General features: G+C 43.4%; 1 protein-coding gene across 6 annotated transcripts in view; it reads left to right on the top strand.

The window, feature by feature from the left end:
- LOC147029674 (protein mono-ADP-ribosyltransferase PARP14-like) overlaps window positions 1-25,382 on the top strand; it is a 111,091-nt gene that overhangs the window by 68,988 nt on the left and 16,721 nt on the right. For 5 of the 6 annotated variants that reach the window (XM_085872880.1, XM_085872877.1, XM_085872878.1 and 2 more), the window contains 2 exons: window positions 4,142-4,410; window positions 18,159-18,831. In XM_085872880.1, the coding sequence (XP_085729006.1) occupies window positions 4,142-4,410; window positions 18,159-18,831 (942 nt within the window). The remainder of the gene's footprint in view (window positions 1-4,141; window positions 4,411-18,158; window positions 18,832-25,382) is intronic. The other variant, XM_085872882.1, reaches the window with a different exon arrangement.

Raw genomic sequence — 25,382 nt, 5'->3', positions numbered from 1 at the left:
ATATATATATATATATATATATATATATATATATATATATGCATATACATGTACATATTGTGGGCTGGGGGTCTGTGGCGAGAACGACCACTAGGTAGGGAAAGCTTGCGTCGTCTCCCACCAAACTCCCCGGAATTGTAGGCCGGCGGGTCGTTTAACCGACCGTGGTCGCCAATATTTCAACCACATAGCGTAGGGTCTATTTGTATATAACCAATTTACCTAATTAACTACGCGATTTCAACGACCGGGGAAACCACGCCCTCGGCACATCTTGCTCGAACCGGGTCATTCTACCGACTGCAGTAGAGTTCCAACTTCCAACTCCGGTTCGGGTGCAGCCGAGCGGAAACTGCCAAAGCCATGCCGGCTGGAATGAACGGATTATCGGGGATAAAACCCCGCCTAAACTCAGATCCGAACGATGCTGGACCAATTCAAGAAGGGATGGAAACAAACTGGGAACATTTCTAACAAGTTTTATTAACAGTAAATGAAGACACAAAGCAAGACTTAACACAAATATGCAAGAAGTATTTACAATGATCCAAAAACACTTATTCAGTTCTACTTAAAGACGGGCCCACACGCAGACACACACACAAATGAAAAGAAACCCAGAGTTCTTTATTGGACCCTCGCAGCTGAGGAGAGAGATAAGCTGGGGGTCAGAGTACGGTTTGGTACCTGGCCGTTGGAGAAAGGGGGTACTCCATGCTGCGGCACCTGACAATGGTCGCTGGTTTGGTCCCCAGTCACACGTGTGGGACTCGAGGTTCGTGGCGGAGCTCGGGTGCAGAGTAGTGGGGTCCACGGAGGGGGGGTCGGGGTCGCTCTTTCCTTCCTTGTAGAGGGCCAGCTCAGAGACGCGTTCGACGACCTTCGTAACAGCAAAAACCCCTTTCGTAACAGCAAAAACCCTCCAAAACTCTCTCAAAAGACCCACCAAAAACTCTCCAAGACCCCAAAAAGACCCCTGCCTCAGAGAGTGCTCGGGAATTTATGGACCTCCCTCAGCGGGGAGGGGCCTTGGTGAACACACCTTGCTGTCCGCCTTTGATTGGACAGGGTCCCACGGCATACCTTTCCAGGGCGGGGCCTTGGCCCCTGCCGGGAAACCCCAGCCACTCTTCCACGCGTGTTCATACTTGACGAGTAACAGTATCAATGTTGCAAAGGTTGTCGTGAAAGAGTTACAACGTTCGTGGGAGCCGAGAAACCGGAACCGCGAGATCTTGCCTTGGCACGTCAGGGTGCGAGAAGGCAGCTGGTTGGTGGTGGATCGTGATGGGCTGAGGGGTCATGCAGATGGGATGGTTGTTGGATGGCTTGTTGGAGGGTTAGTTGGATGTAAAGGTTTAATAACCTAACTAAAAAGAAATCGCAACCCATGCCTTTGATTCTCCCACTAGACAAAAGGAAGGGGATCTGACCACACATACTTAACGACATAACTGACTTTTGGGACATCTGTATGTTGAATGCAAATGGTTTCCAGATTCCGTAACTATATATATATATATATACATATATATATATATATATATATATATATATATATATATATATATATATATATATATATATATATATACATATATATATATATATATATATATACATATATACATATATATATATATATATATATATATATATATATACATATATACATATATATATATATATATATATATATATATATATATATATATATATATATATATATATATATATATATATATATATATATATATATATATATATATATATATATATATATATATATATATATGTGTATATATATATATATATATATATATATATATACATATATACTGGGGTGGTGGGCTTGGGATCGTTAGGTTCTGAGTTCAAATCATACTTTTCTTTCGAATTAATACCAGGTGGGGTTGATTCTGTCTGGCATTCTTCTGAGGTCGGCAAAATGAGTGCCAGCTTCCTGGTATACTGTGTCGGAGTGGCAACCCGTCCAGGATTGTGCCCAACAGCCAAGGAGACTGCTGAGGCAGCACCAACACTCTGCACAGAGTATGGTCCCAATGGATGAGAGATATATATATATATATATATATATATATATATATATATATATATATATATATATATATATATATACATATTGTTACGGCTGTGGAAATTCGCAATACACCATAAAGGGTCCTCAGGTGAGATATATCGATAAGTTCATGTGTAGTTAGCCCACACCTGTTGTTGAGAGGGAATATGTGTGATTCATCCGGGCTGCGACGCTTTGAGTTAGCCATTTTTCTTTCTCGATTGTTATTTTGGACCATTAAGCCGCCAACAACTCAAACACCACCACCTTTGCCTCTTTACCTCCACAACTCCATCCCGCAAACATCGCTTCACCGCCATTCCCAAACGACGCCCGCCAACCACCAAACCACCACAGCAAACCCACCACCACTTTCGCCTTTCTCCTCCCACAACCATCGACCCCACCACCGGTCAACACCGAACGTCGTACTGTCCGAAGCCGTTCGGTGATTGCTGCCGAACGCGGCAAGCCGCGAGTGCAATGAATGCCTTTACGGGAGAGAAATTCAGATCGGGAAGGCTTCACGCTCCTTTTCCTCTGTCCAATGGGCGAGCGTCGGGCGGTATGGCCCCGCCTCCAAGCGTGATGAATGTGGATTCTTTACGGGAGAGGAATTCGGATCAAAAGAGGCTCACGCCCCTTTTGCCACACCAATGGCTGAATAGAGGGTGGCGTGGCCTCGCCTCCAATCGCGTTTTGATCCTAAAATCTGCATACAGGCTCCTCCCCCCGTCTATAAAAGACGCGAGTCTGTGTGAAACTGAGAATTGTAGTGTGGTGTCATCTCGTCGCTGGTCGCTGGGCTCGTCTCGTCGTTGGAATTGAGCCACCTTCGCTTCCACAAGCGACCAAGCCAGCCAGGCATTCCCCTAGCTCGATCCTGAGCATCAACAATCCCCCCGCCCCCCCCATCCTTGCATGGCTGTACATACGTGCATGTGTGTGAAATAAAAGTGCTTGCTTGTCTCCCGTTTCGTTGCGTCCTTTCCTCCGTTGAAAGTTCCATCTTGCATCACGTAAGGGATTGATAGTGGGTTGAAACACCCGATAAGTAATCTGAATCGTTGAGGTCGACGATAACTCCGCTCGGTTATCCCTGCAGCATGGAACGAGCCGCTTAAGCGGTTCGTGTCCGAGGTCGACCTGCGGCGAGGTACGATCGCCCGGTCGACCACTCGCGCAGGTACTTAGGTAGGTCGAATTTGGCGAGCAACCCTATCCTGCGCGGGTGGGCAATTGGCACGATCGTGGTGAGGTTAAGCCCCCACCCGTGACTGACTCCTGGCGGTAGTTCCCGGAGGGTCACGACTGAATTGTCCGTTCCGGTGGGCGACGTGTCACGATTCGAGTTACGTGGCCGATCGCACGCCGGACGGGCCAAAATTCGTAACTATACATATATATATATATATATATATATATATATATATATATATATATATATATATATATATATATATATATATATATATATATATATATATATATATATATATATATATATATATATATATATATATATTCTTCTTTCGGCTACTCCCGTTGGGGGTCGCCACAGCGGATCATCCGTTATGATCCGCATAATGATTTGGCACAGGTTTTATGCCGGATACCCTTCCTGACACAACCCTGGTCGCTTCTTATGACACCGGTATATTATATATATATATATATATATATATATATATATATATATATATATATATATATATATATATATATATATATATATATCTATCTTCTTCCTCTTTCGGCTTGCTCCCGTTAGGGGTCGCCACAGCGGACCAACCGTCTCCATTTCGCTCTATTATATATATATATATATATATATATATATATATATATATATATATATATATATATATATATATATATATATATATATATATATATATATATATATATATATATATATATATATATATAACATACATACAGATTGGACATTTGAAATGTAAAATACCCATTTAATTTCACTCTAGTTTATGAAAGCCATTTACATTTTTATTTTGGTCTAGTTTTTGGAACTTCATGTTGTTTTTTTTTCTTTTTATATAGATGGGGGAAACGACTTTGAACAAAACTCATCCACTGGAATAACTCAAAGTGAATTCAAGAGACGAAGAATGATGAATAATAGGTGCTCTTGTACAACAGGGTCTGAAGCTTCTTCAAGACAGATAAATGCAAACCATTGTGAAGAATCAACGAAACATAATGATAGACCAACTTGGAACAACTCACCATCCCATGGAAGCAAACAAAGGGAATTTGAAGCTGAGCGCAATATGACAGAAGCTGCATTTGATGTTTCCACCGATGACTATGTAAGTTGTGAATTTTTTGTACAGTTTACACACATTTGTTTTATACTTTCAAATTTATTGCACAGTCCTATATGTCTCACTTTAACCACCCACCCAATAGTTTGATAAAATAGTTTACAAAGTCTTCTGTGTATTATGTACCCCCTGCCCCACAACTCTACTTTCCTCCTTTTTCTGGTACTCTTATGAACTACATTCTGAATGTATCATTGACAAAAGATGTTGAAAAATCACATTTAAATTGCTGAGTGTCAAAACAAAACAACACCTTGTATGTTAATAGAAAAACTCTCCAGTACATCATCTTGGGAAATGAGGCATCCTTAAGCAGTTATCACTATTATTGTTTTATCATGTGCCAAACACACGAGAAGGCTGCCTATACAAGGCTTTTGGCCCATTCATCGCTGGTAATTCTGGATAGTACTCTTCCATTGTAAATTATATTATTGATCTACCAAGCACTCCTTGGTCACAGACAAGAATAACAACCCCCCTACACCTCCCAAACCAACTCTTTCCACCACTCTTCATAATGAATATGTCGATGGTGTATTGTCACAAAATTGTGAAATAACAGTTTGAGGTGTTGCTTTTATTACTGCTTTCATGGCCATAGAAGCAGCGTTCATGTATGTAATTTATATACAAGCTCCTCCGTGAGCCTTAAACCCAAATAGAGGGGGATAAAAAGGAAAGCATTTATTTGGTGCATTGATTGTGATTTACATGCAGTTTTAAGTGAGGCTGTGGTCACCTGTGATATTGGTAGTATCAGTTCACATGGCTTGTAAAGTTGAGGTATAAAGTTTGCAGTTCTGTAGTTCGAGTTAGTTGGTAATTTAGTGGTATGAGTGAACAATTCCCAAAAGAGTCTATGGAAACAACTCAAAAGTAGTAAGTCGTGTTTCAAATAATGGTTTTTGTTGTTTAAAGTTGTAGTAATCTTGGCAAGTCCAATGAAAGCATCTACTTCTATTTTATTTTTAATAATACATTTATTCTGTTTGTTTCTTTGTCAGTCTGACAATTTTCTCTTGAACTACCTGACCAAGGACCATAAAACCCATTTCACTGCAAAGGTCTTTGTCTGAGTATTTCCGGTTGCATATTATTGTGAATTTAACATTCCATTATTTACGTTTACCATTTCACCACGAACAGGAACAACGCAGGCATGTTTTAGTCATTCAGGCATTCAACTTCGTGGTCCTGCCATTTTGGTCTACCATTTGTCCCTCATTGAATTCACATGTTTAATGTGAATACAAAAAACATGTGATGCACCCTTTTGAAATGAATTCCCAGTGTGGATGAAAAATTTCCATGTTTGACTTGGACAATAAAAAAGAATAAAGGGAAATGAAATGATGTGTTGAATCGCCTCTGTTGAGGCTTTGAAGGGGGGAAGGTTGAGGACTTTAGGTTAGGAGTGGGGGGGGGGGAGAGGGGTGAGTACTTCAATCCACATTTTCCATGACATGGAATTTCCATGAGTCCCTGCTGGTACCATTAATTGCATTTGAATATCCAATTGGCATAATGAAAGTCAAGCTCTACAACCTGCTGGTTTGATCCTTCCTTACGATTGATTATAACTTGCAACAAAGATTCTGTGTGACTGTAGATTGTTCGTAACAGTTACTGAAATTGATCCTGTATTTGAGAGCTACTGATGGGAAAGAAACATTCTATCGAGTTTATTTGTAGGATGCGTGCTACTGTGTGCACCTGTGTTGATATTTGCAGCTTCATCATTATTTGTTTCTTTCTTTCTTTCTTTCTTTTCCCAAGTGATTACAATTTCAAATGAGTACTGTATGAACAGTTCATGAACAGGAAATATATACATGGATGAAACTCATTTCTATATTTTACGGAAGTTTCCATAACATTGATGAAACTCATTTCTATATTTTACGGAAGTTTCCATATTTTTGTCATCAGAAAAACATGCCGTGATTTAGGGGATTGATGAGCTATTCCGATATGCTGATTCGTTTCCTAACCCATTTCATTCAGATGGGGTGCAATGCTAACGCGTTATGACCATTGACCACGAACGATTATGTGAATTACTCCCAATGATAGTTTCTACCTCCACCACCGAAGGTGAAGGAGGTTATGTTTTCACCCCTTTCTGTCTGTTTCATTGTCTGTTTGCTTGGTTGTGTGCAGGATATCTCAAAAAGTTGTGGAAGGATACAGATGAAATTTTGTGGACAGGTTGGGTGTGTGACAAGCACGAACTGATTCGATTTTGGTTAAGATCCGAATCCAGATCCGACTACAAGGATTTTTAAAAAGTGATTCTTCACCATTGAGAGATAGTATAGGGCTAAACTAATATATAGCAAGATATCTCAAAAAGTAGTGGATGAATTCGGATGAAACTTGGTGGACAGGTTTGGTGTGTGGCAAGGAAGAATTGATTCGATTTTGGTGAAGATCTGAATCCAGATCTGGATACGAGAATTATTTAGAATTTTTTTAAGTGATTCTTCACCATTGAGAGATTGGGCCAAAAACAATATAGAACTGTACAGCATGATATTTCAAAAATGTATTGGGCCTGATATGTTCTCGTGGATCAGGCATTACATGGCGGAGGTATGCGCTCCACCGAGTGCCCTTCTAGTTTATTATGAGGTTTTTTAAGAGAAGTTAGCCAGGTACAAAAGCTTGCAAGCACATTGTCATGATCAGATGTCCAGCAAGCAGGAGAGCGTCTGTCTATGTCGGTAAATACGGAACTGGCGACCATTGTTGGATTTAAAGGGGTACTGAATGCTCTGGTTTACACTGGAGCAAGGGTAATTCCAGGGAACTGCTCCATTACATGGCCATGAGTTTAAAGAGGTAGTGAATGCTCTGGTTTACACCGGAATGAGGGTGATTCCGGTAAACCGCTTTATTACATGATGCATGACACCACCCCTCCCCATGATGAATCATGCTTCACCATCTGGCAGTCCGACAGATGAATCTGGGTTTGGTGGATGCCAGGAGAACGCTACCTGCCCAAATGTATAGTGCCAACTGTAAAGTTTGGTGAAGGAGGGGTAATGGTCTGGGGTTGTTTTTCATTGTTCGAGCTCGGCCCCTTGTAGTTTCAGTGAAGGGAAATCTTAACGCAACAGCATACAATGACATTCTAGATTATTCTGTGCTTCCAACTTTGTGGCAACAGTTTGGGGAAGACCCTTTCCTGTTTCAGCATGACAATGCCCCCTTGCACAAAGTGAGGTCCATACAGAAATATTTGTTGAGATCAGTGTGGAAGAACTTGACTGGCCTGCACAGAGCGCTGACCTCAATCCCATCAAACACCTTTGGGATGAATTGGAACGCCGACTGCGAGTCAGACCTCATCGCCCAACCTCACTAATGGTTTTGTGGCTGAATGAAAGCACATCCCAACAGCAATGTTCCGACATCTTGTGGAAAGGCTTCCAAGAAGAGTGGAGGCTGTTATAGCAGCAAAAGGGGGGGGGATCAAACTCCACATTAATGCCCATGATTTTGGAATGAGTTGTTGGACGAGCAGGTGTCCACATGCTTTTGGCCATGCAGTGTATCTACACTCATAAAAGGGTGTGTGTGTGTGTGTGTGTGTGTGTGTGTGTGTGTGTGTGTGTGTGTGTGTGTGTGTGTGTGTGTGTGTGTGTGTGTGTGTGTGTGTGTGTGTGTGTCGTCGAAAAGTCCAAAACCATAAAACCTAACAGCCTGAAACTTTACATGCATACTAAGAAAACCACAAGGAATGCAAGAGTGAAAATTGGCTGTCTGGGTTAATTTAAACACCCCTTTTGAAGATAATTAATGGCCTTATTCAATTTATATCCTTCATAAGGCGATCCTTTGCCACCTCCCTGTCTGTGGTCTTGAGGCATTTCCTGGGTAACCTTGCTGGGTGGTCTGAAGCCGCCATGTTTTTTTTTGGCCTGCTCAACCTCACCCCAACTTGGAACAGGCCGCAACGATTTCTTAATGATAAAACATTCCTCACTCATATCGAATACCTGTTCATCATCGCTACGAATCACTGTATACATCGCTTTTGTAAGTACGATAAGGTTTCAAATTAGGAGCTTAGAGCGATTTCATGCATTATATGAGACGATTTTCCACGATCTAATCTCACGGGCTAGTTAAAGTATGTCATCGAAATATTATTTCGCTTTTTAGGATTGGATATCATCCGGATTAAATAAGTGTCAAAATCTGTTGTGAAATCTGATAATTTTATGAAATAATGAGTCTTATAATTAAGCCCATATACCTATTTACTTTAAGCAAGCGAGGCTATGTTCCCCCCTCCACCATTTATACACAAGAAAATGTGAAATTTCCAAAGCATTAAACTTATCTTTTTCAACTGTTTGGAGAATTATATTGAGTGAACAAATTAACCAGCTTCATTTTGCTACGTGATTTAATGCTTTCACTGCTAGACCTCACGCCCTGTCTCCCAGAGGGACTGCCTATCCATAGTATCTGCCAGCTGTGTCTATATTTTCGGAGGTTTTAAGATGTGCTCTACAGGGAATCAAAGAAAATCTGATAAAAAAAATAAAAAATGGATGTTTAAAAAAACAAAAATTATCACGTTTGTGCGGACTGCAAACGATGTACCACATGACGTGTGCGCAGACGAGCAGGCAAAATGGCAGGTTTTCTGCAAGGTTTATTTCACGGGCAATTGAACTTTTCAATATCTCCAGGGTTATCTGCATTAAGCTGCAACTCTTTTGTGGATAAAGACATTTTATTTCATAAACTGCTGCGTGTGTGGTGCAGACTGGCTTTAAACTTAAAGTGATACTCAATGGTATGCAGGGACAGCCTGGCCAACCATTCCTTATCAACCATTGAATGGGAGTGCTTGCATGAGTGTTTAAACCACTTGCCGAGCGCCCATTGTCGATAGCGCTACGTCATTCTGAATGAATCGTTCACTCTCTGCGGACGCTTTTGTTGCACCACATCATTCAGAGCGAGCGGCCCCCGCTCCTTCGCCCTGAGCGAGCGGCCCCCGCTCCTTCGCCCTGAGCGAGCGGCCCCCGCTCCTTCGCCCTGAGCGAGCGGCCCCCGCTCCTTCGCCCTGAGCGAGCGGCCCCCGCTCCTTCGCCCTGAGCGAGCGGCCCCCGCTCCTTCGCCCTGAGCGAGCGGCCCCCGCTCCTTCGCCCTGAGCGAGCGGCCCCCGCTCAGTCACCCTGAGCGAGCGCTCCGCGCTCCGTCGCCCTGAGCGAGCGCTCCGCGCTCCGTCACCCGTCGTTGCGAGTGAGCCGAAATGCGTGCTTCCCAGCACGCCGTGTATGGAAGAAGCACGATGTGTAAATGAGACAGTGTGTGTAAGTGAAATAGCGAGCTTGAGTGAAAAGGTGTGTGTGAGTGAGACCCCTTGTGCAAGTGAAAGGCCGTGTGTGAGTGGAACCACGTGTGCAAGTGAAAGGGCATGCATGAGTGAACGGCCGTGTGTGAGAGAGACCGTGTGTGTGAGGTCGCTGTATGTGAGAGAGATGGCGGTCGGCATGTGGGAACATGCAACCGCATGTCCAGGTGTTATCTCGAGGTGTGTGAGCGTCGTGGCACATTGGAGTTTGTGCGCGAGAGTGCGACGACGACGGTGCCTGACGGTGGACAAAGGCCGAGTAGCGGCTGAAGCTGCATTGGGAACCGCGCCGGTTTTGCACGTCAGCGCGTGCGGGGTCCGTGCTGTGCTACGCACGAGGCCACCACGTGCACGCCTGTGCAGGTGAAACCCGGTCCGTAAACGCACGCGGTGGATTAGCCAATCCCGCAGACGGACAGAAGGTAAGCTGGAAATAGATTTGGACCGGATGGGTTCTCCACGCGAGCGTATTTGTGAAGCTCCGACGAGTAGAGCCCATGTGTTCGCGTGGGGAACCCCTCGAAACGCGAGGCTTGTTTTTAATGCACAGGGTGACGTCGTGGCTGCCCGTATGGTTGGAATCCGGCAGGAGGGGAAATCCCTGCCGGATGGTACCGTCCAAGGAGGGACGAGGTGCACGAACAGCTGCCGTGACGTCACGAGGAAAGAGCGCAGGTTGCGAGTTGCCGCGCTGGTGCACGCGCATAAAAAAAAAGCAAGCCTCGCTTCGGGTGAACAGGATTCCCGAGCAAGGGGTGGAAGACCCACTTCCTGGGCACAGGATACCACTACTTAGGGGGAAGGGTTAGTGTTAGTTAGACTGGCTTCTTGGGGCAGGGATAAGTCGTTATGGAGCCCGTGGAATGGATTAGTTAGAGGGATTTTAGTCAGATTTAGGATGGAAAATGGGATTTTTGAGGACAGAGACAGACATTGAATGTGTAGAGGGGACGTAGCTTAGCTGCATAGATGAAAAGGAACGTGCTATATTGTAAGGGATGACGAGGGAGCACGAGGTAGTTATGAGATTTCGTGAGAGGAATGGCAGTGATCAGCGATGTGTGAGAAGAGAGTGGGAAAATGTACTTGGTGAATGAGTGAGGCCAGCGGGCCTGAGTGAATGTGGAATGCATGGTGTGATGAGTGATTGGGGGGAGTGACTACCACCCAACGGACCCCGGGGTCAGTGTAAAGTGAGTTCGTTGGTTAGTTAAATTTACAAAATGGAGGTCGTTTTGCTGTTGGTGGGAACGTAGGCTCGAAACCCGTTTGGAGGAGTTCAGGAGCCCTGTTGACAGGCTGGGAGCGTGGCTGTGAATGGTGAGTATCGCTTAGTGGGTACCCCGGGCACCGGGCTAGTTGGCCACGGTAGGCCAAGGGTCCAGTGCGGGCCGGGATAGCGTAGTGGGCATGGGTGGGCCCGCATGATGCGGGGCCCAGGGCGCCATTGGCCACGTGGGCAGTGCATTGGGCACGGGCACCCAGGAAAGGTCCCAGGCCGCCAGCCTGCCACGTGAGCATTTCAGGGGAGTAGCCGAGGAGGGCACTCCCCAGTGTTTAGGGAGCTGGTAGGCTCGGAGACAGTTGTAGTGCCCGGGGGTGCTATCGTTGGAGAATCGGCAGAGGGTAGTTCCTGCCAAAGGAGCCACGCGTCTCAGCCATGAGACCGTGCAAGGGAAAGAGCCGAAAATTGGAGGGCATGGCCCAAAATTGTGAGGACACCAACACAGGCGATGGAAATCTTGGTTTGTAGAACCAGCAGTTTAATCGAGAGGCGCTTTTGGAAAGCCCCGGGGTAGTTAACAGTTAAATGGTTCGGGTAGATAGGAAGTGTACCCTCCACACCATCCATACCTTCGCTCTCGTTGTGGGCCGCTGGACCCACCTTTGCTTGAGATCGCTGAGATCTGAGGAGGCCATTCTGAGGCTTCGTTGGGCCTCGACACAGGATGCAAGCTCTCCCTTATTCCCCTCCAGGAAGGGAACGTTGGGGTTGGGAGTAGGCTAGGATGACGATAGGTTAGCTGGACAGAGACGATAAAGGGGGTTATGGAGACGAAATTATAGAAGGGAAATAAAAATAAAACAAAAAAATAAATTGGGGCTAAATTGGGTGGATTTTTTGCAAACTAAGGGGGTGGGTATGGACAGACAGGCTAAGGCGATAGGTTGGGAGGGAGACAGGGTTGTTCCGAGCCTGCCTTCCGAGTGGCCAGCACCACCGCATTCCCTCCACGAACCGCTGCAAGGCCTGTGCCGGCCAGCTTCATCTGCCGGCCTGTTTTTACTGCAAGGCCTGTGCCGGTCGGATCATCTGCCGGCTGTTTTACTGCAAGGCCTGGGCCGGTCAGTTAATCTGCTGGCTATTTTACTGCAAGGCCTGTGCCGGTCGGATCATCTGCCGGCTGGCTGTTCTACTGCAAGGCCTGTGCCGGTCGGATCATCTGCCGGCTGGCTGTTCTACTGCAAGGCCTGTGCCGGTCGGATCATCTGCCGGCTGTTTTACTGCCAGGCCTGTGCCGGTCATTCATCTGCCAGCTGTTTTGCTGCAAGGCCTGTGCCGGTCAGTTCACCACCGGCCCGTTTTGCTACGACGGCCTTGTTTTGCCTTGCCATGCCTTTTCTGCGTGCCTTTGCCTTGACCCCTATGCCTGCTAGCCCTTCTGTTTTGCATTTGCCCCCATACATTACCATGTGCGCCAGGATCATTGTGCGTGCTGCAGGGACTGCCCTGTAGGCAGCCGCATCACTGGACTGCATTGGCAGCCCATGCACTGTGTGTTTCATCCATCCATCCATCCATCCAATCATTGCTTGTGTTTGCTTGCACCAGGATCATCGCGCGTTCTGCAGGGACTGCCCTGTCGGCAGCCGCATCACAGGACTGCACTGGCAGCCCGTGCACCATGTTTGTTGCATTTGCCCATTCATTACCATGTGCGCCAGGATCGTCGCGCGTGCTGCAGGGACTGCCCTGTCGGCAGCCGCATCACGGGACTGCATTGGCAGCCCGTGCACCGTGTTGTCCATCCATCCATCTGCACCACGGGACTGCATTGAGCAGCCCGTGCACCGTTTTGTTTGCTTGCGTCAGTGCCCATCCATTTTTCTGCAGGGACTGCCCTGTGGGCAGCCGTATCACGGGACTGCACTGGCGGCCCGTGCACAGCTTGTGTTCACTGTGCTCATTTTAAGAGGGAAGCCTAGGACTGCGTGTGGTGCAGCCGGCCACATTCCCTGTCACCTGCATTTGTTCATGAGCCAGAGACTGCGTGTGAGCAGCCTGGCTCCCTGCTTGAAAAATGGCCTGTGGGATGACATTGCTATGTGTTTCTTTTCCCACAGAGTCCATCAATCCTGGGCCATGGTGTAGTGTACAAAGCATAAGGTTTAAGTTAAGGGTAAAATTGTACATGAGTTGCTTCCCCCCTGCATGTTTGTCGTAGCGCCGGCAATTTATTTAAGTCGTCTGTATGAGTGGGTTTGTTTAGTTAGTTAATCAGCCGGTAGGTTATTTATTTTTGGGACACAAATACACTAAATGTCGCACTCAGGGATCCGAAGGTAAAATGTACGAGGGGAAACTTACACATGATGGCACACGAAAATTCGATGACTCGGGACGAGTCTGTAAAAAGGGGAGGGGGTAGTGTTACGGCTGTGGAAATTCGCAGAACACCATAAACATCCTTAGCTAAGCTATTCCGGTAAGTCTGTGTTGAGTTAGATTTCCCCACTATTGTTGAATGGGATTTTATTCGTGTTATCGGGGCTGTGATCTTTGAGTTAGCCGTTATTCTTTACTATCGTTATTTTGGACCAACCACCTCGACCATCAACATCGCTCTCAACAACCGCTTCAGACCAACCGCCTTTCCACCACCACAACCACACCTGCCTCTCAACAAACCACGCCATCCTCACTACTTCGCCAGCAGCCGTCAACATCACCGCACCACAAACATCGCCTCACCTTTGTCTCCGAAACGACGCCATCTTTGCGCCAGCAGCTGCGAGATCCGCTCAAACGGTATCGCTGCAGGCGGAGGCAAGGGTTCTCTCGCCGTGCAGCGCCGATGATTTCCACAACGTCCGCTTTCCACGCAGAGATCGGAGGCAAGGGTTCTCTCGCCGTGCAGCGCCGATGATTTCCACAACGTCCGCTTTCCGTGCAGAGGTCAGAGGTCGGAGGCAAGGGTTCTCTCGCCGCCGTGCAGCGCCGATGATTTCCACAACGTCCGCTTTCCGCGCAGAGGTCAGAGGTGAAAGTGTGGAGATCAGATCTCATCTCACCAGCCCTATAAAAGTCTGCGCAGAGTGCCAGTTCAACTAGTCTGGAAGAGAGTTGAGTCGATCCGAGGGAGAAGCGGTCGGGATCTGGAGCGGTGTGAGGAGCGGAGCTTGAGTCCAGTGGAAGTCCGGGTTTTCCGAGGAGACGGAGCGGGGAACACATCAGGCCGGCCGTGCCACGCATGACGGCGCGTTCGTGTGGGACGTGGAGAGGTTACCAGTCCGAGCAGCGCGAGGGACGGACGGGCTCTTAAAGAGAGCATCAACTCAGAAAGAGCATAAGGCCCGTTCGTTCCTCTGAGGCATTGCCGGCTGGGCCCGAATCACCGGGCCGTCAGACGAGGCCTGGGCCAGACCGCGGTTACGCTAGCTGCCGTGGGGAAGGAGTGTCGTGGGTCGCCCCAGCAAGGAAGGTAACCTGCACGGTCTTGTGGGACTTTTTCGGTCTGCCAAGTCCCACGCCATAAAGGCCTACGGGCCCAGCCTGACCCCATTGTCTATGAGGGTGGTCTTTTCTTTGTTTCTTTGTGTGAATGATGTGGCGCCGAGTCCCGACAAGTAGAACTTTTAAGTGCCTGTGAATAACAACAATAGTCGGTTGTAGTGTTTTTACCTTGCTCGTGTCTTGTCCCCTTCCCCCATTGATTGCATGGCTGTATATGTGCATCTGTGTAAAATAATAAATGTGCTTGTGTGAATGTTAACCTGTTCGTCGTGTCTTTTTTTCCCCAAATTGAACTGCTGTCTTGCTTTCGGAATACTAGTTGGTTTTTTAATACCAATCATAGAATCGGGTCCGGCGAGGTCTGGCGATAATACCCGCTCGGTTATCCCAGAACGGAATGAACCGCTTAAGCGGTTCGTGTCCAAACAGGCCTTTGCCGAGGTACGGTCCCTCGGTAGGTTACCCGCGCGAATACTTAGGTATATCGATATTCGGTGATTGACCCTGTCGCGCACGGGTAGAATACGGACTGGGCCGTGGTGGGATTAAAAACCCACCCGTGACTGGTTTCTGGCGTTGTTCCAGAAAGTCGCGACTGAATTGTCCGTTCGGTGGGCGAGCGGCCGTTATTTGTTAATGCGGTCACTCGCACGCCGGGCGGGCGTAGATTCGTAACAATATTATGACTGGTAGAAAATGGATTTCAGACATTATTTTGTTTTTCATCTTCACTGTTATTATATGCAGAATCATGGTGATAAGACGGTATGAATCGTACTTTATGCTCCACCGCGCATCTGCATTCCCTTCCTCTCACATGACACTATCTTCCCTTCCACCACCTCTTCTCGTTTCCGCTCCCTCCCCTCTCCTTTCCCCTCCACCTCTTCACTCTCTCTCCCCCACCCCTCTCTCCCTCTCCTCCACCCTCTCTCCCTCTCCCCCACCCCTCTCTCGCTCTTCTCCACTCCTCCCTCCCTCTTCCCCACTCTTTTTCTGCCTCCCCCCTTTAGTATTACCGTCACCGAAGCGACGGGTGATATTTTCTCGTATGAAATATAATTTCACTCTCGTAAAAAGTATGTTCCAAACAATAGCGGTTTATATTTTTTAATTTTAGGCTGGAATTTTTGTCATTAAGCACGCCCATGTCAGAGAGAGATTTTGTTATGTGTGCAGCGTTGGGCTGCTGTAGGTGTAAATTGGATTGCATCAAGTTTACCTGTCAATTTTTTTTCTTGTTTTTTTTTTCTTTTTTTCCCAGTTCAATACTCCCATTTGATATCCTTCACTCTTTTACATATCCCCTTAGAGAGTGTCAGGGCATGAATCACATTTGGGGATTTACTTGGGTTTCTGGAACCAATGTGGAAAGATTATTTTTTAGTTTTTGTATAACCATTTGCACTGATAATTATTTAGTTGTGACGTCAAACTGAAGTTAATTGCTCCATTACTAAACTCAGATCGAATCCCCTAACTTGACGAGGCAGTGTGGCACAGATCGAGTCGCATCATAGCATGGTCACAGCATATTTATTAACGAGCTTAGTGGAGTCACAAATAGACGATTTAGCAGTACTGTAGTTTGTCCTGATGAGCTCATAACAAGGGCAAAATCTGGATTGGCAACTCTGTTTCCATTGATTTGTGACCATAAAGGCATAAATCTCAGTCTGCAAAGCCATCCTTGTTTGGAGGTGATGTGTTTACATAAGTTATGTGCATGATTCCAGTGTAATGTCACAGGGTCAGTGTGCTGCTTTCATTAAATTTATTATTCCTGACTGCAAACCTCCAAACTGATGATCAGCAGGGCAGAGACTATGTGTTTGTGTGACAGACGACACTTGTTACTAACAGGGTGTGCAGCAAGTGCTGTGATGGGACTCGATCTGTTCTGTGCCCTGTTGTCTCGTCAAGTTAGAGGGTTCAATCTGTCCATATATACCTACAGGGGGTAATCCAAAATGATGTGCAACTTTTTATGCAACAATATATTTTATTATTGGTTGATTTTGTTTGTTTTTTCTCTATTATACACAGGATTAGTTCAGTTTTCTTTATTGTATTGAAAAAAATGCTTCAAAAGGCAATAAATTGTGATTTCATTAGTAATTTATGAAGTGCTCAATCCAAGCACCAGGGCCTCCATATGCCAGCTGCCACACCGGACACTGAAGTTGTCAATGATTCGGGTGAGAACTGAAGATGGTATATGTTTGATTTCATCTCTGATGTTATTTTGCAACTCCTGCAGTGTGTGTGTGGGTTGTTTTCGTAGACTTTAGCTTTGAGGGACCTCCATGGGTAGTAGTCAGTAGGAGACAGTTCCAGGAAGTTGGGAGGCCATTGGTTCTCCATCCGTCAAGAAATGAGCCAATCACCTGAGAAATGTCATCTCAAAAACTCAAAAGCACCATTAGACGTATGCGGTGGTGTACCGTTTTGCTGGAGATGAATAAATTCAGTGATATCTTGCTTCCTTTTCTGTGCCGGAAGGAATCTTATCTGCAGCATGTCCTCATATCTATCTGTGTTGATAGTCACTCTTTGTCTAGAGTTGATCTATAAGTAGAAAGTTCCTGTTGTACCACGACGTCTGATAGCACGCCAAACCATTACTTTTGCGACAGAAACTGGGTGTTCCATATATTTGTGCAGTTGGTGTTCTGCCCAAAATCGCATGTTCTGTATGTTCATGTGGGTGCTCAGGTGTAAGTGGGCCTCATCACTAAATATGATGTTGTCGAGAAAATCCTTACAGATGTTGTCTTAACAGCACATCATGTTACATCACTTACAGCACGAGATGTTGTTTTACAGCCTTTACCTTGTCGGGTGTTCACATTGAAGGTTTTCGACCACTGTGTCTTTTAATTTGGTCTTTCACACTTCTCGTGTCTCAAAACTTATCAACAATACATTTGATGGTTCTGTATTGTGGAATTCTTGCATTTGGATAAACCCCACAAAACTGACTTTGTGTGGAAGCAGAATGACTTTGTCACAAAAACGTCTCTAAAATGAGCGTCTGCTGGGGGCATAGATCAATTTTTAAACATAGCTGAAACTAATATGGGAAAAAAACCTTTAATCCTTGTTCCTTAGGTGACCTTGAAATAAAATAAAAAAGAGGATCATGTTAGTAAAATTGTGAGCTGTTTGAAAAGTTGCACGTCATTTAATTTTTAACCACCCTGTATTTTCAAACCTGCTCTTGTGGCCATCTTGTTTCAGCAATTGCCTGCCTTTAGCAACCATGCTGTAAGATCCTCCCAAAAGAAAATCTCTTAACGACCCTTCATTGAAAGATCACCTGCTTGATGTGACCAGTGGCCACTTATTTGCTTCCTAAAATGGCTATTTAACCTCAATTAAGCGACCTCAGAAGAGGAAAAGTGTTGTCTAATCACCGAAAGGAACCGAAAAGATCATTTCAATATCGTGCAGTTCCCTTGTAGTAATGTGAGGTGCATCTGATTACCAAAAGGACAAGTTAAATGTCGTACATTTCCTTTGCAGTTATGTATGATGTGTGTGATGCTTCTATTAAATTCAATATGGAGGTAATCTACCTCTTCTAATTTCTTTGCCATCTATCTGTTTGTCTACCAGGATACAAGATCGAACACTAAATCACCTTTCGTTGTGCCTTTGCCTGGAAATTGTACCTTGCATGTGATCCACGATGACATCCTGAAGCAAAATGTTGACGTTGTTGTCAATGCTGCCAATGAATTCCTGCAGCATATAGGTGGTCTTGCCAGGGCCATCGTGGAACAAGGTGGACAAACTATCCAGGATGAAAGTTCCAAGATTGTTAAGAAGCATGGCCCCATAGAAACTGGATCCATGGTTATGACTGAGCCAGGGAAACTGTCCTGCAAAAAGATCTTCCATGTTGTTGGTCCGATTTGGAGGGAACACAATGTAATAAAAAATGGTGAGCGCATAGCAGTTTCCCTGTTAAAGAAAGCGGTGAAGACTGCCCTTCTTGAAACTGACAATTCGCGGTACAAATCAATCGCCATCCCTGCCATTAGTTCTGGGATATTTGGCTTCCCACTGCGGAAGTGTGCGGAGACTATTGTGGCTGCAATACAGGATTATTGTGAAGAGACGAAGAATAATCGGAAAAATGAAATTAACATCTACATTGCAGACATGAATAAGGATGTTATTGCTGAGGTTTGTCATGCTATCAATGGAGATGCCAGACCATGCAAGCATCAAAGCCCTTCTGATTCCAAAGAGTTTGTGAATCCTCATTCAGATGACTTGAAGTCTCGTAAGTATTATATTTTTTTTATGTATCTATTGTAAAGGTTATTTCTTTGAAAGGTATTTTTACTTCGTATGTGGAATTTTTGAGTTAAAAAAATAGATTTTTAAATCTGTATTGTTCTTCTCCTTATAAAAAATTAAGCAACAACTTTTAAACTACAAAATAAACTATTTGTGTATTGCTGTTTGACTGACTGTTGGATATGCACCCTTAATCATGGGGACATTGACAGAAATGTGCAGAAATTGAGCAACTCATAAATTCAATGCACTTTGATTCTTTTTCATTTTCATTATAATTATGATGTTGGTATGTCATTAGATCTTGGATGTTGGTATACCATTATGTCTCTGATCTTGTTAGACGGACGCCTCAACAGCATGAACTTTGTATTGAAAGATGTTTCAATACTGGCTGCGTTTTCAACTTTTTCCCACAACCAATATGATTGAAGGAAATGGCATTAAAGATCATTTTTACACTTCAATGAGTGCATCAATCCGATCTGTTTTCCAGTGTCACTGCGATTACAGGCCAACCAATTTGAGTCTTATCATTGATATCAGTTTCCCTGCTCTTGAAACGCTTTGACTAATGTCTAATAGTGCTCACATCGATTGTAGCGTTACTGTCCACATTCTTTAAATGCCTATGAATATCCACTGGTGGAATCTCTTCCACAGTAAGGAATTCAATAACTGTTCTTTTCTTCATACGCACATCCAGCAGGGCAGCCATTTCGGAAGCATGGTATGATGTTATCGTCACGTGACTGGTCGCAGTGCCACTCACCTTAAAATGGGTGGGAGATTAAAAAAAAACTTTTCGTTGTGATCTCGCACAACTTTCCTATGAGGCTTTGGTTACAAAATTAATAATAATAACAACAACTAGAACTGCCACTTTATAACTGCTGGCAGTGATGACCGGGTACCCAGTCCGTCCGCCTTGACACAACGTGAGACTTAAATCATAGTCACAATTTTCGCATTGAAAGGATAAGCGGTGCCGGAGAAAACATTGTTTAATGGTTATACAAACACAGGCCTGCTTCGAGAGGGCGGGGAACAGACGAGTTACGAACCGGGCAGCACAAAGCATTCAATTTCGTTATTACTGGCTTCCAGATTCAAATAATTAAATAATTCTGCCTCCCAAACTGCATGACCGATCAGGTTGAAATTTTAAACTTTTGTTTCGCATGTCGCCTGAATTATAAATGTGAAGTTTCGTATATAGAGAGGCAGCGGTTCCAGAGTAAACATTAATTAATATTTATCCTTCAATCCAAGATGGCGGCCAAACCATATGACTTGTGATGTCATAGTTTGCACCACGTGTGCAAACACGATGGTGGATGATAACTGCAAATTTTCGCTTCTCCAGGTGAAGCAGTTCCAGACAAAAAGACGTTTAAAGATATTATTTTTCAATCCAAGATGGCTGACGAACCATGTGACCTATGATATCACAAATTTACATTCTGCTTCCAACTGGGTATTAGAACACGTTTGTGAAGTTTCGTATTAATCGGTAAAGATGCGTTTTTCTATCCAAGATGGCCGCCAAACCATGTGACCTGTGATGTCATAATTTTTACCACGCGTGCACACACAATGGTAGATGATAATTGCAAACTTTTGATTCGTTAGGTTAAGCGGTTCCAGAGAAAACAATTTAATATTTTTCTTAAATTCCAACATGGCGGCCAAACCGTGTGACTTATCAATTCGAAATTAACAAACTTATATCGCCGACGTGTCCTGAATATAGTTCTGAAATCTCCCCTTCATCGGACCAGCGCTTCTGGAGAAGAGGATGTTTGAAGGTTTTAGGGTTTTTTCAAGATGGCCGCCAAACCATGTGACCGATCAAGAAGAAATTAACAAAATTGAGAAAGGACCTCATGGGGAATATATGTGTGAAGTTTCGTCTTAATCTGTCTTGCCCTCTGGAGAAGAAGATTTTTTAAATTTATTCATTTTCAATCCAAGATGGCTGCCGAACCTTGTGACCTATGATATCATAAATTTAAATTCTGCTTTCCATCGTCGACCCGAACAAGTGTGTGAAGTTTCGTGTAAATCGGATAAGGTCTATTTTTCTATCCAAGATGGCCGCCAAACCATGTGACTTCTGAGGTAAAAAATTTTTTACCATGTATACAGACTTGAGGGAGGAAGGCACTTGCAAATTTTCGCTTCGATGGCTTATGAAATACCAGAGAAAACATTATTTAATATTTTTCTTAAATCCAACATTGCGGCCAAACCATGTGACCTATCACTTTGAAATTAACAAACTTGCATCGCATGCATTTCACGAATATAGTTCTGAAATCTCGCCTTCATTGGACCAGCGCTTCTGGAGAAAATGTTTGTAGGTTTTAGGGTTTTTTCAAGATGGCCGCCAAACCATGTGACGTATCAACAACAAATTAACAAACTTGAAAGAGGACCTCAGGGGGAATGTGCGTGTAAAGTTTCGCCTCCATCTGCACAGCCGTTCTGGAGAAGAAGATTAAAAAAAAAAAAAATTCAAAACAACATGGCGGCCGAATTACATCACCGATGACGTCAAAATATTTTTTTCTACAATTAATTTTTGTGTAGATGACGCTCAAGAAATTTCAAATTTTTGCCATGTGGCGTTCTACTTGACGAATTTTCACTGGGATACCTCTTCACCGATGACGTCACGAAAAATCACACGTATTCCCGAGAGGGAGCTTGTTAAAATGTATGAAGCGAAATTTTTTTTACCCTCGAAGGTTTCAGAGATACAGAGGTCCAAAGTTTTTCTGTTTTTTTTCAAGATGGCGCCCGTACCACGTGACCTATGACGTCACAATTATCAATTATGTATGCTATCAAAAAATATACATATTTGGTGAAAATTTTGTGTTGATCGGTCTTACCATTTCTGAGAAAATGGCATTTAAAGCGAAAAAATCCGGAAATTTTGCAAATTCACGGTGGAAGAAAAATAATAATAAACTTAAGAAAAACAATAGGTTACCCAGTCCATTTGGCTGGGTACCCTAATAATGATGTTTATTTCAAATTAACATCAATGGCAGCCGAAAGGCCGAATTTACAATAACACTGGGCTGCATTTGAAATATTTTTTTCAGAGGTCTAGGTTTTCTCAACGGTTCTTGTTTATTTTTTGCATGCTGAATTCAGAAATGTATCTAATTTCGCTCAATCAGGTCAAGTTTTTATCAAAAATAATCAATTTTTTTGTTTTTTTAATTAGCATCTTTTTTTATTCAAAATCAGACTTACATTGACAGAAAATGTACAAACTATATATATAATGACACACAAGTACACTTGATGTGGAAGAAAGTGCCTTCTCAATTACTTTCATTTCAATTTCAGAAAAATATAGATAAATCGTTGTTTCTGGCAACACCCAACTTCAGTCGCTCCAGCAGTCGCTGTTTTCCTTCGTCTTTTTAATGTTGAATTTCACATGAACGGTACTGGTGCGTTATTTTATATATAGTTTGTACATTTTCTGTCAATGCAAGTCTGATTTTGAATAAAAAAATGCAAATTAAAACAACAAAAATTTTGATTATTTTTTTTCCTTAAAATTGAGATAAATTTCCTCATACCTTGCCTCAAAAGCTTGACCTGATTGAGCAAAATGAGATACATTTCTAAATTCAACATGCAAAAAACATATAAGAACCGTTGAGAAAACGTAGACCTCTGAAATGACGCAGACCAGTGTAATTGATTGTACAAATAAAATGTAAAAATTATAAAAACAAGAGCAATAATTGCTTTGCAATACATGTCCCCTACTAGTCCCAATGAATGTTCGGGAGATGATAAAATTTGTTTACGTTTAACGCACGCTCGAGCCGATACCGGAACCAAAATGAAGAAGAAGAAGAAACCCAATATCCCACCGTGTTTGGGTATATAGTTGGCAAAATAAAAGGAAAAGTAGTTTTCATTTACTGATATCTTTTGTAGACTAGAAAGAAATAGACGACCAGGATAGCAAACGGGAGATAAAAATTAGTTTGCTTTAACGCACACTCAAGCTGATACTGGAAACAAAATGCCATATCATGGTACTATTATTATTATTGTTGTAAATATTATTATTGCCATATCATGCTCCTATTATCTATATATTAATACTGAAGGACCAATTTTGTGCTCCTCCTAGCGGTCGCGTCACGTTTTTCTCGGTACTGTGACCTGGACTGAAAGAAACTTCGTACCTGTAAGAATGCATCGCACATAGTGGCAATAGTCAACCTTCAACTCTGAAGCAGAATAAACACTTTTCGTTCATGGAACGGAATCCGTCTGTGACGGGGTTTCGGCTAGTTATTATTATTGTAAATATTATTAGTATTAATTAATATATGCTATATTACAATGTTATCATTTTTTTTGTTATTTATTTTGTAATTAGAATGCCGTGACATGGTAGAAGAACGTATAAAGCTGCTTTTATATTCCTTAACATGGCGTGCATTTAAAACATGAATTCTAATGGTTTTTTGGAGTTAATTAACCTAATAATCATTTTGGTGTATAACATTCCACATCAGAACGCTCCAGTAGAACTCCACAAAAAACACACACACACATACACACACACACACACACACACACACACCCACACACACACACACACACACACACACACACACACACACACACACACACACACATACACACATACACTTCATCCATTTATAGTACATTAGGAAGAGTACCCATCCCAAGTAGTGGGAAAAGCAAGCAAAAGTATTTGTCCTCAGTGACTAGAAAAGTTTCAGTTGATCTATCAATTTAAATAATATTGAATGAACTTTGAAAAGGTCAATTGTGTTGCATTCATGGTTTCACCCAGAGCTAAAGCTCTGAGCTTCTTATACTGCCCACCACAAAATTGTGGTGAAACATAGGGTGGCAGAGGTTGGATTTGTCTCAAAAGAGTGCAAAATATCCTGGTTGTGAAATAAACTTTGGCATCAACATTTACTGATGTCTGTTCTCCTATCATTTCAAAAATGAGAGTTGAGCATTTCAATGCAGCGTGAGAAGCGGCCGCCATAAACGGGAGACAAACAAACGCACAGACAGACACCACGGTTCACAATATATTATTGATGACTTCCCTTCCAAGGAACTTCAACACAGAGAGAGAAACCATTCGGGCCATGAAGCCTGTACAATGGTTGCCAACCTATGACTTTTACCTTCTTGGTTCACGAAAAAAAATTTTCATGAAAAAAATGTGACCACTATATTCGTTATTGTTGTGTGTCTGACTGTATATATGTATGTCTGTCTGTCTGTCTGTCCTGAGCATAGCTCCGTGGGTTTTGATCTGATCCTGATAAAAATTTTGGTGGGAGGTTTATATCATGATCAAGTTGTGTTTTCCTGAGAATGGGCATGGTGCGCCCATTATGGGCTGAGCCACGCCAAAAAAAACGTGTTTTTCGGGGGTAGCCGATTTAAATTTGCATCTTCTCCTAGGGGGTTTGTCGAATCTGACGGGTTTCAGTATTTGGTTAACCCAATGGCACCTGCATAGCCCCACGGAGCTCGATTTTTTATTTTTATTTTTTTCATTTTCGTGTCAAGGTCACAAGGTCACGGACTTAGAAAATTGCGAATTTTGACATAAAAAATTATCTTCTCCAAGGGGTTTGTTGAATCTGGCTGGGGCTTCGGTATTTGGTTAGCCCAATGGCACCTGCAGAGCCCCACGGAGCTCGATTTTTTTTTTTTTTTTTTTTTTTTCATTTTCGTCACAAGGTCACAAACTTAGAAAATTGCGAATTGTGTTTTTAGAGGGTAGTCAATTTCAATTTGCATCTTTTCCGAGGGGGTTTGTCGAATCTGGCAGGGGTTTTGGTATTTGGTTAGCCCAATGGCACCTGCATAGCCCCACGGAGCTCGATTTTACATTTTCGTGTCAAGGTCACACCGTCACGAACTTAGAAAATTTCTAATTTTGACATAAAAATTACACGACCGCCCAAACTTTGAGAGCGAGGATGACAATATTTTTTATGCATAATCTTGAGGTCATTCCCCACCTAAAGTCTTGAAACCATTTTGCTCTATCTCGAACACCTTGCCCGTGACACCCCCTTCAAGTTTGTTTTTACACTGATTTCATCAAAGTATGGATAATCCGAGGAGTGCGAAATGCCATATAGCCTATATGACGTTATGTTGTTCCTGAAATGTTCCAGAGGAAGTTTTGCACCAAAGGTCATAATCCTTGACCTTTGACCTTTAAAGTTCACAATGGTCAAATTTTCAAAGTTGTGGGAATCGAACCGGGTTTTTGACCTTCGACGAACTTACTCCAATAAGCTATAGCACGTATCCTGTTTCCTTATTTTAATGTCCACAACATTGTTGTGTTACCTTTAAAGGTTATGCAAAGGTCAAATTTTTAAAGTTGTTGAACAAAACCGGGTTTTCGACATTTTGCAGCTAATAACCTGTCACTCATACCACATCATGTTGATCATTTTTATAACTTGGTCAAACATTATCACA

Source organism: Eptatretus burgeri, chromosome 3 (genome assembly GCF_056783735.1).
Source record: "Eptatretus burgeri isolate ZD-2024b chromosome 3, Ebu_testis_v1, whole genome shotgun sequence".
NCBI lineage: Eukaryota > Metazoa > Chordata > Myxini > Myxiniformes > Myxinidae > Eptatretus > Eptatretus burgeri.
The sequence above is the reverse complement of the archived record's forward strand: the minus strand, read 5'-3'. Positions and strand labels throughout refer to the sequence as shown.